This window comes from Pyxicephalus adspersus, chromosome W, assembly GCF_032062135.1.
Source record: "Pyxicephalus adspersus chromosome W, UCB_Pads_2.0, whole genome shotgun sequence".
NCBI lineage: Eukaryota > Metazoa > Chordata > Amphibia > Anura > Pyxicephalidae > Pyxicephalus > Pyxicephalus adspersus.
In genome coordinates, this window is record NC_092870.1 from 13,687,460 (window position 1) to 13,704,457 (window position 16,998).

Sequence of the window (16,998 nt, forward strand, 5' to 3'; positions counted from 1 at the left end):
TGGTACTACAGATATAGAGGAACATGTGACAATGCAGGGCCAATTTGTGAAGTCCCTTTTTTTTTTTTGTCACCACCTAATGAAACTTTACCTCCCCCTGTGGTAACCTCTGTGGTCCATCTGCCAGGGGTCAGATAACATACTTTAAATTCACTACTTTTTTTTACCCTGCACTGTGGCAGGTACATAAGCTATGGGATAGGGGTTGCTTTTTGAGAGAGGGAGGGTAAACTGCCAAAGAACCTTCTGGTCCAGTTTGCCTCACAGATCCAGCCAGCTTATGTGCTGCCACAGATAGCATGGCTGAGCGGGTAAAGAATAAGTTTATTTCCTTCCTCGGTGCCGCTGAGGACGATTAGTCCTTGGGGCCCTTCTTGCCCATGTGCTGTCCTCTACTGTGCCACAGTGGGAAAGGATAAACCTGGGCGGGAGAGGAGCACACATCTCACCCGGTTTGCATGAAGCCACGCCCCCACCAGATAGGGGTTTATTGCCGACAGATCTTTGGCATTCCATAGACCATAGGGAAGAGGGGCTTGGTGGGGGGGCGGACCAGCAAGTAGCAGTAGAGAAAAGACTGTTGATTTTACATAGTACTGTGTCCGCTGCCAGAACCCTCTATAAAATGTACTTTTCCTTTAACCCTGTCCCCTTCAGTGATTGATATCAAGTTGGAGAAGGCCCCTGAGCAGCCAGTGACTGAAAGCAGCTGCTCCTGCTAACACCTCCGGATTTTCCACTGTCTGCACTGGAGATCCCACTGCCATCCAAATGCATCAAAAGGAAATCAAAGTGTCTATTTATTCTCCGATTCCCAGTGTGTGGATGCAGTGTGCGCCCCATCATCTTACAGGGGGAACCCCTGGGAAAAATCCACAGCCCGTCTCATCTCACTTAAACTGCATGGTGTTGTGTACGGTTGGAGAATGAGATTTTTATGTATGTAAAGTTTTTATTTTTTGCACTTTGGGCTCCAGTACCGGGACCCTCTTAATTCTTTCAATGTGACAAAACATTAATGGAAAAATTTGTGCCAACATGTTCTTGTTTGTTGTGGTGAATGAGCCAGGATGCAGCGATGAGACTGCAAGCACCACACCACCTTCCGTCCACCACAGATAGTTACATAGTTGGTTAGGTTGAAAAAAGACAATCAAGTTCAACCACTAGGGAAATAAACATATCCCAGATATAAAATCCTATAAGACATAGTTGGTCCAGAGGAAGGCAAAAAAAAAACCCTGGTACAATTTGCTTCAACGGGAAAAAAATTCCTTCCTGATTCCATGAGGCAATCGGATGTTCCCTGGATCAACAGTCACTGTTATTTTTTAAAACCTTAATACCCAGTTACATTCTGTGCTTCTAGAAAATATCCAGCTTTTTCTTAAAGCAATCTATAGTAGTTGCTGAAACTACTTCCTGAGGGAGCCGATTCCACATTATCACAGACCTTACAGTGAAGAATCCCTTCCTTATCCGGAGCTTAAACTTCTTTTCCTCCAGACGCAAAGAGTGCCCTCTTGTTCTTTATAATGATCCCAAAGTGAATATTGGGGAAGAGAGTTCTCTATATGGACTGTTTATATATTTTTACAGGGTGACTATATCCCCCCCTAAACATCTCTTCTCAAGGGAGAATAGATTCAGTTCAGCTAATCTCTCCTCATAGCGGAGCTCCTCCATTCCTTTTATTAATTTAGTTGCCCTTCTCTGCACTCTGCCCAATTCCACTTGATTCTTCATGTCCTTTTTGTGAACTGGTGCCCAAAACTGGGCTGCATATTCCAGATGTGGTTTGACCAATGCTTTGGATAATGTCTCCATCTCTGCAGTCTATTCCTCTTTTATTACAAGAAAGCACTTTGCTAGCTTTAGATATTGCAGCTTGGCATTGCATGCTGTTATTAAGTCTATGATCTACCAGAACCCCCAGATCCTTTTCCATTTCTGACTCCCCCAAATGTATTCCCCCTAACAGTATAGTATGTAGCATGCATGTTGTTAGCTCCCAAGTGCATAATTTTACATTTATCTATATTAAATGTCATTTGCCACTTGGCTGCCCAATCAAATAGTACATCCAGGTCTGCTTGTAGATTATAGACATCCTGTATGGAATTAATTCCATTACATAGTTTGGTGTCTTCTGCGAACACAGAAATGGTACTTTTATTCCCAAACTCTGTCATTTATGAAGATGTTAAACAGTAGGGGGTCACAACACTGAACCCTGGGGTACAACACTAATAACCTTAGACCATTTAGAGTATGAATCAATAATTACAACTCTCTGGATGCGATCTTTAGGCCAGTTCTCTACTCATTTACAGATTGACTTTTCTAAACCTATTGACCCTAACTTGCTTTTTAAACCGTCTGTGGCGTACAGTGTCGAATGCTTTAGCAAAGTCCAAGTACACTATATCAACTGCTATTCCACTGTCTACCTGTTTACTTCCTCATAAAAAGAGAGTAAATTTGTATGACAACTTCTGTCTTTCTTGATGCCATGCTGACTATCACTATCATATTATTTTCTAGCAGAAACTCCTCTATGTAGCTCTTTATCAAACTCTCCAAGACCTTTCCAACTATGCCCGTTAATCTAAAGGGTCTGTAGTTACCTGGTAATGACTTTGCTCCCTTTTTGAAGGTAGGAACCACATTAGCCTTACACCAATCCATCGGTACCTTGCCAGTGACTAAAGAGTCTCTAAAAATTAGAAATAATGGCTTTTAAATAACTGAGCTCAGCTCTTTGAGGACACGTGGATGTAATCCATCAGGTCCTGGTGCTTTGTCAACCTTAATTTTTCCCAGCTGTTTCTCAATCATCTCAATTCTGAGCCATTGTGATTCATTTAAAGCAGTGACATTGTTATTATGAATTTGGACTTGAGCTCTGCCATTTTCCTTTGTGTACACCGAGCTAAAAAAAAGTGTTTAGTAAATCTGCCTTGTCTTTATTTCCAGTTACCAACCTAGTGATATCCTTTAAGGGGCCTACATGCTCAGATCTGAACTTTTTGCTATTAATATGTTTGAAAATTTTTGGGGGGTTTGCCTTACTTTCGTTTTGCAATCTGTCTTTCATTTTGAAGTTTTGCACATTTTATCTCCTTTTTACATCTTTGGTTATATTCTTTATAGGTTTCAAATGATGAAAGTGATCCTTCATTTTTATATTTTTGGAATGCTCTTTTCTTGTTCCTTATGGCTTTTTTTAACATCAGCTGTGTGCCACACAAACTTATTACCCATTGGAATATATTTTTCAGTGTGCTTTTGTAGAACAGACTTGAAACATTCCCATTTCTGTTCTGTGTTCTTTGAGGACAATATTGTCTCCCAGTCCAAGTCACAGAGAGCCGTCCTTAATAATGGAAAATTTGCTTTCTTAAAATGAAATGTTTTTATCTTTCCTGTTTTTGCTTCCTGTTTCCAGCTTACATTAAATGAAATCATATTATGGTCACTGCTACCCAGATTCTCTTTTATTTGCACATGTGTTATAAGCTCTGCATTGTTAGAAAGAACTAGGTCCAGCAGAGTATCATTTCTAGCTGGGGCTTCTATAAACTGTACCATAAAATTATCTTGTATTAAATTCACACATTTCCCCCTTTTGCTGTTCCTGTATTGTCATTACTCCAGTCAGTGTCAGGGTAGTTGGAATCTCCCATGATTAAAACATTTCCACTTTTTGCTGCTTTTTCCATCTGTACTAGTAGTTGATTTCCTATTTCTTCCTTAGCACTGGGGGGCGCTATAGCAGACTCCAATCATTGTGTGTTATTCACCCCCACATTCACCTCCACTCATAATGCCTCAACCTCATCGCTTGTTCCATCCACAATTTCTTCTCTCACATTCCCTTTTAGATCACTTCTCACATACAGACACCACCACCCTTCCGTGTGACTCTGTCTTTACGAAAGAGAGTATACCTGGGAATATTGACAGCCCAGTCATGCGAAGAGCAAAGTCAGGATTCAGCAATACTAACTAAGTCATAATTCTCCTCACTCATTAATGCTTCCAACTCCCCTATCTTGTTTGCCAAATTTCTAGCATTGGTGAACAGGCTCCTTATTTTGTTTTTTCAGTATAACTAGTACTGCACAATCCAATGTTTGTTTGTAACATGGGAAGCCCCTTACAATTATCTATATTCCTCTCCCCAACTGTCTCCAATCCACCCTCCACTAGTGTCTGACCCCTGACTTACCTTTCTGCCACCTTATTTGACTCTCCCACCCCCCTCTGTCCTAGTTTATCTATCCCTCCACCATTTCCCTAAATCTTGCCCCTAGCACAGCAGACCCCCTTTCATTTAGGTGCAAACCATATTTTCCATACAGGTTGTACCCAAATGAAAAAAACAGCCCAGTGCTCTATGAACCCAAACCCTTCCCTTCTACACCAGGACTTAGGCGATGCGTTTAGCTGCCTAAGTTCCCTCTGCTTTTCCTGTGTTGCGTATGGCACAGGCAATATTCCAGAGAATATGGCCTTCGAGGTCCTTTTCTTCAGCTTGAAACCTAGTTCCCTAAACTGATTTTTAAGGATCCTCTATCTTCAATTTATGTTGTCATTGGTTCCCACATGGACCAAGACAGCTGGGTCCTGTCCAGCCCCTCCCAGTAGTTTGTCCACTCGGTCCACCACATTCCGAACCCTGGCACCAGGGAGACAGCAAACCATTCGGTTGAAGGGATCCGGGCAACAAACTATTCTATCAGTCCTGCTTATGATGGAATCCCCTATGACTACCAATTGTCTTTTCCTTCCTGCGTTTCCCTCCCCACCACTACTAGATGTGCTGCTCTCCGGCTGTTAGGGGTAGCAGTAACATCTAGAGTTGCCACCACTGGGTCTGCCACCTGCACATCTTCACATAACTTTGCAAACATGTTGGGGTGCTCAAACACAGGGCTGGCCTGCCTTTTCTGGGGCCCCTACCACTCCCTCTAGTTACATTTACCCAACTCCCTACATGCTCATTCTGACTAACCTCTCCACCTTCCACATCTAAGCCATTACCTGACTGCTCAGTGAGCAGGAGACCCCTCTCAAGGTGATCCAGTGATTTCAATGTTGCAATGCGCTTCTCCAGCTCTCCAATGCGAGATACCAGAAAGGCGACTTGCTCACATTTGTTACAGCGGTATTCACCTGGGAGCTGTTACTCTATTTGTGCATACATGTTACAGACAGGCACTGAACCAAACTTTCCACCTTGCTACCACTCATTTTCCCAGTTACAATTTTTGTTTACAAGGAGTTATAAACATTTACTTACAGTTTGTGGTTACTATAAGTTTTTGACTCCTGTTTTTTCTAACTTCACTTGATTAAAAGTCCACTTGTTTCACAAGCCAAACAGTGAGCAAAAATCTTGTCAATACAGTAGTAGTCTCTCCAGAAATGTTATCTAGGTGAGAAGAAATTGTAGGTGGGTGGCAGGTCCTGTACCCAACTCATCAGTAACCATCCAAAAACAGCCGGGTGGCTACTGAAAGGTTCCAGGTGGTGTGCCCGGCTTAAAGGAGCTGGGTAGAACACTGCTACAGGTACTTGAAAGTTTTTTACCCAGTTAACAAATTTGAGTGTTTTTTTTTTCAGATTCACAAATGTTTTTTTCTTCAGTCTACTTAATTCTCTTTGTTTTAGGTAAACTTTTTAATCAAAATTATTTTTGTATCCGATTTCTAACTTCTAAATACCTGTGGAAAAGCTATCCTTAGTTATTGTTTGCTCTATGAACAGTGGTAATACTGTGGATCTGCTTTATTAGAAAGGACCACTTAACTGCTCAATTGCAGAATTTTAAATCAGAAGTCTTGTAGCTGATGGGTGCTATATTTAGTCCCAGGGTCCTTTTGTAGTCACTAATGCAAATGTAATTCTTTAAAGCAGCCAGGCACTTTTATATTTGCTTAGTGTAAAAAAGCCTGTCCTCCTGCCAGCATTCTGCAGAGAAGGACCCCTCCTTGGCGTGGAAGCAATGGTCTCTTTGCAATGTGGCCATATTAAAAAGTAAGTAAGGTTTGGTAAAACATCTGTCAGCAAATCTCACCTGCCTCAAAAAAAAAAAAAAAAAAAATAACTTTCCTCATTCCCTCGGTAAAAGCTCCTTTCCACAACAACCCTCCTCCAAAGAAAAAATCCCCCCAACATTCATCTTCGTAATAAATAATTTCTACTTTTCCCCTAAGCAGAAATCCCCAACACCTGAAAAATCTATAATATAATAATATTATTAAGATCCCCATCTCTCCAGCCCTTTCCAATCCTCAAATGCTACTGCTCCAATCTGAGGTTGGATAGGGAGAGTGGGATACCTTGCTGCTATGTGGGTGTCCTAGTTGGTTTGCGTTCTACCCATCAGAGGAGCACAGTGGTCCTGTTGCTGTGACTGGTCACAACGGTTGATCTATACTTAAAGTGTATTTTGTAAAAGGCGTTCGAGATGAAGGTGGGGGGGTCTGATTTACATTTAGGTAGCCACACGTGACGACAGCGTGTCCACTTCTAGTTATGGACTCTAGAGAACCCTGATGTACCTGATATGACAACATCTGAAGTGGATCAGACTACAAAAATTACTTTGTTTTTATGGGTAACCTAAATTATTTGCTTGCACATGTTTGTAATGAATTCTGCCTCTTCCTGCACCCCAATATTGTGTCTGGTCTCAGAGCATTCAGTGTTTCTGGTCGCATAATTATGTCTGACAAATCACCCAATGGCTGTACAGGCTACTAAAAACAAGTTCTCAACTCTCTCGCGCTGTTCTTCGTTCAGTTGTCATTCAGCCTCTTCACTTTATTAATCTGTTCCACAAACACAGAGCGAACAGTTTTGTTATCTGAGCTGTAAGCATGTTTTTCTTTGAACGTTGTGTTGCTGGTTCCTCTTTGTGCTGCATCCTGGTCACGTCGCCGTTTTCCTTTATTTTTGTGCACAGGGATGGTCCAGAAGCCTGAGCCTCCGGTTTGTCAGGTGTATCGTTTATTGCAAATCTCTGGATTGTACAAAAACAAAAAAACAACTTAAATAATGACTTGTAAAATATTGATAGTTCTAAAGTGAAAATGTCCTTTGCCCTTAAATACATATCTGCCCCATATTACTACTTCATGACTGTAATACAATAGGTGTGATAGGTAGTGATAAGTATTTACTATCTGAACACAGCTGTCACTCAATAAAATATTCACTTGTCAACGGGCTCTCAATAAAATATTCACCTGTCAACGAGCTCTCTCCTAGTCTGACTTTCATTGTCCTGTGTGGACGTGTATGTGTAAGTGAAAATTGCATCTGCCCCATGGACGGAAGACCCTGTACAGTTTTGTCAATAGAATACTTGTGCGCACAGGGCATTAATATTGTATGGGCAACATTTTGGTAAAGGTGTCCTCTATTAAACTGCACAAACAGAATATGCAGACCCATGGCCATTATTGTGAGTACAACCTCCATTGACCTCAACTTTACTATAAAGGCTTTCTGAATGTTTTGGCCCAATGTTTCTTCCTGTGACACCATATAAGCTTGGGCATCCAGTTTTGAAACCATGGGCATCAATATCGAGCCCATATTTAACGGCCTATATTATAGCCCATGGGACAACCCCCATGAGCTAAAGTATGGGGTTGCCCCCCTATACCATCCTCCACTTTTCTAGGATGAGAAGACCTGGCTCACTATTCCAATTCATCACAAAAGGTGTTCAGTAGGGTTGGTGTCGGGGCTCTGTGCAGGGCACTCGAGTTCGACACCGAACTACCCCCCCCCCCCCCCCCATATGTCTTTATGGAGCTGGCTTTGTACTCCGGGGCATAGTCATGGTGGAACAGAAAAGGGTCTTCACCAAACTGTGACCACAAGGCTGAAAGCGCACAATTGTCCACAATGCTTTTGTATGGAGGAGTGTTAACCTAATCATTCACGCGACACCTCAACCTCATAATTTGGAGTGTGTCCTCTTACTGTTGGCCATACAGTAGATGTGTCTGATACAAATGTGATATGGCTAGACCATGAGTGATTTGTGTGGATAAGGAGTGATTAATAAACATTTTAAACAATCCTAAAATGGCACAAGATGCTGCAACAGGCTGATGTAAGCTTGTAAGCCAGTAGTAAAAGTTAATCTTATTCTTATGGTGACTTGATCTAGCAGAGAGTAGCTGCTGACAGTGGAGTTTGGTGTAAACTGTCAGAGATATCAGAAGGGAGGAGTGAAGAGTCAGAACTGTGTGACTAGGTCAAATGTCACAGCATGTCTACAGCTGAAGCATGTACTCAAAGTGGATTTTACGTGTATCAAATAGATATTGGTAATGCTAAAGATGACGGGCTTGTGGTTCAGCTTTATTGGATAGCTGCAAAACAACCTCGAGGGCACAAAAGTCTCATCCCCCTTGATATTGGCAATCTGACTATCTGTCGGGGTGTCGAGAGCGGTTTCCGACTGCATAAAAGGGAGAGGGTAGATGAAAGCAAATTAGACCACTCTTGGAAGAAGGCGTACTGTCCACGAACCTTGCCCAGCTGATCCCTCTGGTTATCCTGAGTGATAAAGCGGTGTCTCTCAGCCCAAAGTGTTACCAGATGTTGCACCTGGTGATGTATTATCTAATTTGTATGTTTGATCATTATCTTGTTGTTAATAATTCAATTACAGGAAGAGGGCTTATAGGGGCTGTGAAGGAAAGGTGCTCCCTGCAGCACAAATTCTCTCTCTCTGATGCCCCAGCTCCCTGCATGTCCTTATTCTTACTCCCAAACCTTCCGCCACTTTGTGTTAACCTGGCTTTTATCCTTTGTGTGGAGATAGTATGTAGTCTCTCTGGCACATTAAAGGATTGACCTCTCACCTTCCAGGCTGCATGCTGGACAGAGTGTAGACAGTAGCTGAGGCTGATAGCAGAGGCTGGGTGTCCACTAACTCCGAGGATACAGCTGAACAGATACTGTGAATACTGCTGGAATCTGTAGTGTGTTCCATGTCTAAATCTGCTAAGGACTGCTGGGATTTGTGATGCTTCTATGGCTGCTGAGAACTTTTGGGACTTGTAGTTCTCTCTCCATGCTGGATGTTGCTGAAGAGCCAAGGGACTTGTGCCAGTGAACCCAACAGAGCTTCGGGATTGCCTGGCTGCTGGTATTGCTGGAATTGTTAGTTATCTTGGCGTCGGCTTAGCGGGAGGTGCTCCCGAAACCTTGTGTGTATTTCTGGACCTGTTACCTGATTGTATACTTTCAGTTTGCCCTATTTCTTTCATGTGTGTATATCTAAGACCCTATAATAAACTTATTGCCTGTTGATCCCCGTGATTGGTCCCTGTGTGCTTTCTCTCTGCACTCTTAGTTTGTCACAGGGGCATTGTGTGAAACAGCAACAGTGAGTATTGTTCTCATGCATGTACTTTTCATAGTGGTTTTATTTTGCATTATAATCATTTGGGAACATTGTATGTAATATATGTGGTGTGTTCTGCAATAAATTTTTCTGTTAGCTTTATAGCTTTTGTTTTCACAGATCACGGGATCGGTATCTGGTGTAGATAAACCAGATACAGTTTGGGGTCCCTGGGCCCAGTCCCAGTGAGCGTCACTGACAGCTGGCGATAACAAATTTGGTCTAAGCGGCAGGATTCTGCTCAAAGTTAAGGAACTGGCAGGAAGCAGTCCTTGCTCACATTTTGGTAAGCAGCTCTGTGCGCGTGCCCAGAGTGCACCAAGCACTGTGACCATTGTGTGAGCAGAATACCTTGTAAAAAAAAAAAATAATAAAATTATTGAACTGTGTGAACATGTTCAAGCAGAAAGAGATAACAGGAAAACCTAATACTGTAATTCCTGGATGGGAGGATTCCCCCATAACATTTTAACGCTGGAATGGAATAAGGGGGGAAGGTTTGTGAACAATGGGAGCATCTTGTGGCAGAAGCTAATCAATACAGATTGTAACCTGTCTCCAGAAACTGCCCTTCAAAAGAGATGAGTTGGACAATATAGATAGAAGAGGGTCAGTTTTGCTAGCTGAGAAAGCCTCTGTGTATGTGTAGCAGCATTCAAAAATAGATGTAGAAAAGGAAAGTTAACACCAAGAAGGTACATTCGGTAATCACAGAAGTGGTGGAAGACTGGAACCCTGACAGGTGCGATGGAGACATATGGGACTCCCCTGATGAGAACCCACCTCCATACTCCTAGGCAAAGGCCCTGCCAATAAATAGGAGGACAGAAAGGAGGGGACATTATGTATAAGATTTCACTCAACAGGAAGGCACAGATATCAATGACCGGTGCAGGCAACGACCAGGAGAAATTCATATCACCTGACTGGTGCACCTGTCTGAGAATGGAGCAGATAGTATTTACGTTGACCGAGGAGATGTTCATTAATTCTATTCCCTCACCCACGATAATATCATCCAGGACACCTTCCGGACCATGAAATTGCAGGGTCTGGGTGACTGGGAAAAGCCGGCTCCCTATTGCCTAAATTCCTCCTTTGCAGAAGACAAGGGTGGGAAAGAAAACATGAAAAACATGTTTACCAGACCGGTGTTCTTTGGGAGAAAATAGACTGGCAGGAGACAGCAGTGTTATGGCAGATGTATAAACAGAAAAAAACGGGCAGCTGCCAGGCCCATTTGGAGGAGAGTTATATGAACAGTTTGTTATATGAACCCTTATGAACAGTTCTCTGACCGGCCCCATACATGGGATAATCAAGGAGGTCAGTTTGATGAGACTTACCCCAGAAAAGACATTAAGAAAGCTTTGGCCAATAATAGGGGATCTGACACATATTACCCGATGGGACCGCCAAAGTCAGGGCCAAGGGAGGAATGCTCGCCAGGAAAACTGCATAAGCTGGATGACAAGCATCCTTTCTATGTGACCAATAGTAAACAGGTCAAACCCAGTACAAAATAATGGAGATGAAAGGCGCTATGTAAAATTAGAAATTCATTGGAAAAATAAAAATGTCCAGACTGCAAGAGCATTCGTTTATACCGGGGCGAAGGCAACCTTGATTTATGGTAACCCACGGCATTACACGGGCCGACGAGTGACCATACCAGGACTGGGCGGTAAAACTACCGAAGCAGTACAAACTCAGGAGTAGAGCCTGGGCCTTTGAATTGGCTAAAGAAGAAATCCAACAGGCAGTAGATTTGTTGCCTATGAAGGACAATGAGGAAATGTAACTACATAATATGTAAATGGAAAAAAGTATGGAAAGCAGTGACATTTAACCCTGCCAAACAACAGGTCCTGGAAATCTCCAGAGAAGGTAAGAGCAATCAATTTGCAGAATTACACGCTGTTGTTCAAGCTCTAAGACATGAACAAGGAAGGGTTTGCCATGTCTATACGGACTCGTGGTTGGTGGCTAACAGCCTCACTATTTGGATGATGTTATGGGAAAAAACACAACTGGTGGATACATGGGAAGGAACTGTGGAAGGATGTCATTAATTTACTTACAGATACTGCCCTCACAATTTTTCATGTAGATGCACATTACTAAAGACTCATTGGAATGTTTAATTCTCAAGCAGACCAGGTTGCTAAAGCGTTTTCGGCAGTGGTGGAGGCAGAAACACTCAAAGAATGGCTCTGAGCTACCACCCAGTGGGCCCACCAGAAAAGTGGTCTCTTGGGGGGAAAAGGCCACCCACAATTGGGCAGCTTCAAGAGGAATTCCACTCACCATTTATTTAATTAAAACTGTGATTATGCAGTGTCCGATATGCCAGCGGAGAACAGTCCCAGGACCAATACCTGCACATATCGCCAGAGGTAAGCTACTCAATGGAGCACAATAAAGACATTACAGGTAATTATCCAATACTTTGGGACCCCCTTACAAATTCAGACAGATAATGGAAGCCATTTTAAAGGGGAACAGGTACAACCGTTCGTCCGGCTTTGTAAATGTTGAACGGATCTTTCACATTCCCTACTATCCCCAAGCAGCAGGATCAGTGGGAAAGGATAAATGCCCTGCTGAAGGTAAAAGCTGAGGAAACTAGGAAATGGTGAGTATGGGCAATGGAAAGACCATCTACGGGAAGCTCTTCAGTTATTAAACAATAGACATATAGGGGAGACGGAAACTCCCCTCATGAGAATGCTTACCCCGAATTTACAGGTAAGTACAGAGACAGTGGGATCTCATACCATACCGAGCTTCACCTGGACCAGTAGGACCTAATCTCAGCACCACCAAGGTGCGTAAAGTACCCTCGGGACAGATGCAGAAAGTAAATATGGGAATCGGGTTCAGAATTCCAGCATCCTATTTTGGGAAATTGACAGTAGATGCAGGCCTGGCACTGAAAGGAGATTCAGTGCTCGTGGGATATTGAATCCTGACTCCCCAGGAGAAATTCAGGTACAATTCAGCTAACCAACCAACCAAGGAAACACGGAAGTGCTGTTACAGCCAGGCAACATAGTGGCTCAGCTTTTGATTGTGCCAGTGCTGACGCCTAAACTAATGGAAACTGCAGCTCCAACACCGGGCGTTCAGCAACAAAAAGCTTAAGAGAAGAGGGACGTCAACATAGGGGCCAAAGTGTGGGTCCAAAATCACAATGGACCTTCACATGAGGCAGAGGTTATAGCTTTGTGGAAGGACAACACAGCTCTAGTCGTCAGGCCTGGACAAGAATGGTGGGAATATGTTCCCCAGCACAGGTGATATTTGAGAGAATAATACTGTTCTTATTACAGATGAGGGTAGTTGTCTGTGTCGGATTTGTACTGTGTGGTCGCCCTTTGGTTGCATCAGAGACTTTAGCTGGTCAAGATGAGCGGTCGGACTATTGAATGGGTAGCCGCAGGAGGAACTACCAACTTCACCCAAGACAGCTATACCTTTTTGGCCAGTTAAATCTGTTTTTATGCCCTACTGACAGTCAGTCATCTCCACTGATGTAATATACATGTAACATGTAATATACAAATAACCTGGGCGAGGCCAGCTTTGGACAAATGTAAGCTTGAAATGCTGTAATTTACCACTGGAAGATTTTGAGACGGCCATACACTTGTGCAATAAAAATAAAACTCCAGACTTAAGTCTGCTGTTAAGTCTATTTTCAGACTGGAGGGTCAAGAATTGGAGACTTCAGGTATTGTTTTGTGCAAATAATACCCCTATATCTGCAAATGAAAGCAAGATAGAGTTGTATAGGTGGAATTTTATTTTTTTCCTGAGAATTAACTCCTTTTCTGGATCAAGGACAAATTAAGAGGGGGCCTCTACTTGTGAAGATGTTCGAACACAAGTAAGGAGATTTAAAGTCCATTTTATTGTAACTTTTTCAAGGACTAATTGTATTTGTGCAGGTTTTTCATCCCATTCAGGGAATCGCCAGTAGCACGCCTGGTATGATACTCTGTTGGGAGGGATGGGTACTACTACAGGACTATTAAATTCTGTGGACATTGAAGTGTTAGCTAAGAAACCGAGTAATGCAGGAGCTAATTTAAATAATAATATTACTTTACAAGCCCAATGGATGCCCACTCCTGAATTGAGTTCAGGAATCAAAAGTGATGTGCTGCAGTTGTTTAATGTGTTTTAGCACAATAAAATAATTCCTTTAAAATTTTGGGTAGTGATTGTTCTCCTATTGTGTTACCCACCTTCTTGATTGTAAGCTCTTCGGTGCAGGGTCTTCTCCTCCTCCTGTGTCACTGTATTTGTCTGTCATTTGCAACCCCTATTTAATGTACAGCGCTGTGTAATATGTTGGCGCTATATAAATCCTGTTTTGCTAATGATAATAATATTATTTAGAATGTAAAGGTGTTATTGAAATGTATAATACAACTTCTAGAGAATAAATGTAGTACAACTAGAGAAATAGGAAAAAGAGAGAGGCTCTTGTGGCAAAATGTTTGAACAGATAAAAACAATGGTACTTTAACCACCTGGGCAGTTACCCCGAGCCTAGTTCAGGGTAAGAAAACTTGCTGAAAGCATTTACCCTGAACCAGGTTCGGGGTAGCTAAAAATAGAAACAAGCGTTACAGTGCAATCTGATTGTCATACAACATTGTATGACAATCGGATTACAACTGAAAAAAACCACTTACCTTGTCCCCGCAGCTCCTCCGGAGATGTCTTCTCTCTTCTGTCTTCACCCGGCGTGTGCAGAGACGATCTCCTGGGTTTCCCGGTGGAGGCGGGGTGGGAAATTTAAATAATTTTGTATTGGATTCAATACAAAAAAGCTGTATTGAGTGCTACTGTACACATTACATTATACACTATTAAATTTAATACATTTTAGACATAGTTCAGTGAGTTATGCCTAAGAATTTTAGCCTACAATGTAAAATAAATTTCCATGCAAAAATGTAACACTTTTTGCATGGAAATACGGAGAGAATTAGAGCGCTCTGCGTTCGAGTACGCATCTCTCGGCGATTCCTGATGATGTTGTGGCGGGAAATTCAAATACTTTGTATTGGATTTAATACAAAGTCCTGTATCCAATCCAATACAAAATAATAGAAAATATATTTATGTGGTTTTGTCTATAGGTATGTGACGCTGGACGGTTGGACATTAGGGAGGTGTTTTAGAAAAATATATTACTATACAGTATACCGAATTATCGCATTTTCAGTATTTTTCATTTATTTATGTATTCTTTCTGAGCAGGGACAGCGGTGGATGCACGTGCTGATGAAGATGCGGTGGCCATTTTGGAAGGGGTGGCCTTGATTTTATCCTTCTTACCCATTGATTCCTGGCTTGCAGAAACAGAAGAACGCTCCAGGAATCGATCCATCCAAGTCTCTGCTAGGCTGGAGAGCGGCTGCACACAGGAGGGGGGCGGGTGTGCTGTGTCTCACATGCAGCTGGCTTGCGAGGCGCCGGAACCGGAAGTCTCTGAAACGCTGATTTCTATATAAATGACATATTCTTACAATTATTGTAAAACCCAACAAGAGTTATTGGGCTCTTAAAACCTGATTTAAACATGATCTGAGGCCCAAGTTCAATTGTCATACACTGTCATAGAATTGTGAGGATTAGCCTCCTTTCCTAACGCTTTTTGCACTTTTGGCTTCCTCAGGGGATATGGAGACTCACAATAATAAAAGATATTGGTAGAACAGGGATGACCTGAGAGGGATAATTTTATCAAAGTTAAGAAATGATTAATTTTTCTTTACGTTGACCCCACTGTCCTTTGGTTGTTGGCTCTTTAAATTAGGTGGGTAATCATGGAGGTGCTTATGATGAAAGTTTGATCAGAATTATTCTTTTTCCGGGACTGTAAGAATTTTCATATATTGTTAATCATGGTATTTTGCCTGATGATGAATTACCTGTTAACTTTTTTTGTGTGTTGTGGGTTAATGAATTTCCCGGAAGGAAGAAAAGACAACCATATAGGGATTAGAAGTTATTGGAGGAAAATTAGCTATACCATTAACCGTTGGTGGTGCACAGGGAAGAGCAGGATGTCTGCAGTCAGCAAACTTTCATCATAAGCACCTCCATGATTACCCACCTAATTTAAAGAGCTAACAACCAAAGGACAGTGGGGTCAACGTAAAGAAAAGTATCCACTACGTAACAATGAGGCTTGACTAAACATAGGATTTAACGTGTATACTGATTTCCTTAGCTAGTAGTTCTTCTCTCTGATTACCTCGAGAATTAATTTGTAAGTTTATTGTATTGCCCTTCGTAATTAGGGAGCCTGGCCAGGAACAATATTGGTCCCCAAAAATCAACGGGATGTATATTGATGACAAAAATAGAACACATAATTTAGATTTGTGTTCTCAAGGTTATAATGGCAAAGTTTGGAAATTGAGATCAAGTGAATGAACCGTGTTTGTTGCAGAGTTCTGTGAATATATGTAAGTGGATCATAATGCCTTTGTCCTACAAAATGTTTGTAGAGATCAATCCTCAATCGCTCTGTGCAGTAACACCAGAAACCATGGTTTCTGGTTTAACCACTCCCTTTAGTGGTTTTCTTGACACTGTGACCCACTTCATTTGGAACAGGGCTTTATTTTTGCTTTGGGCTGAAGACATTTTTAATGTAACACAAGCATGGCTTACAGCTTATGTCCGTATCATATCATAAAGCGCATTAAATATATACTACCATAGTTTCTAAGAAAATTGTTAAAGTAGGTTCAGAAATAGAGCAGAGTTTGACTCATCATTAGTGGGATGTGTTTAGCTGCTGGTTACCTTCAGGTACGAGATTAGCTTGTTTATCCAGTGCTTGTATTTGTTGTTTATCACTCTGGAACTGTTGTATGACTTACCACCTGTGTCGTCTTACCCGGGTAAGTGTCCAGTTCCTGTATTGTTCGAAGTGCCCCAATTAATCAGCGGTTAAATGTGATTCAAATGTGACATGGCTGGACCATGAGTGAAAAATGGACATTTCAAACAATCCTACAATGGCACAAAATGCTGCAACAGGGTGATGTAAGCTTGTTGTAAGCTAGTAGTTAAAGCTAATCTCATTCTTATGGTGACTTGATCTAGTATGGAGTAGTCTGCTGACAGTGGAGTTTGTAAACTGTCAGATTGTCACGGGGTGTGGAGGTGAGAGAAACACCTGAATGAAAACAGAAGGATAAAGACAAGGGACTAGGCCTCAAAGCCTAGGGAGAGGGAAACTGTCACCACCTACGGACACCCTAACCTAGCCCTGACTCCTGTCAGTATGATTAGACCCTGAAGGTGGGAATACTCACACCGGATTCTAGGCCCTAGTAACCCTGAATTGCCCTTGGAGTAGTGGCAGGGTTTGAGACTACTGGTTCCGTCCCAGATGAACGAACCAGCATCTCCCTGAGGCCTAGTAAACAACAAGCACAAGAGAACAACAAAACACCAAGAACAGTACAACTTATCTTAAATAGGAAATGGAGGAGCAGGAACTCTGGAGAGGACAACACACCAGCTCTTCC

At 42.1% G+C, this 16,998-nt stretch overlaps 1 protein-coding gene across 2 annotated transcripts in view; it reads left to right on the top strand.

The window, feature by feature from the left end:
• LOC140342884 (ras-related protein Rab-6A-like) overlaps positions 1–7,266 on the top strand; it is a 49,203-nt gene extending 41,937 nt beyond the window's left edge. For both annotated transcript variants that reach the window (XM_072429253.1, XM_072429255.1), the window contains exon 8: positions 658–7,266. In XM_072429253.1, the coding sequence (XP_072285354.1) occupies positions 658–722 (65 nt within the window). In that variant the 3' untranslated portion in view covers positions 723–7,266. The remainder of the gene's footprint in view (positions 1–657) is intronic.
• Positions 7,267–16,998: the final 9,732 nt, after the last annotated feature.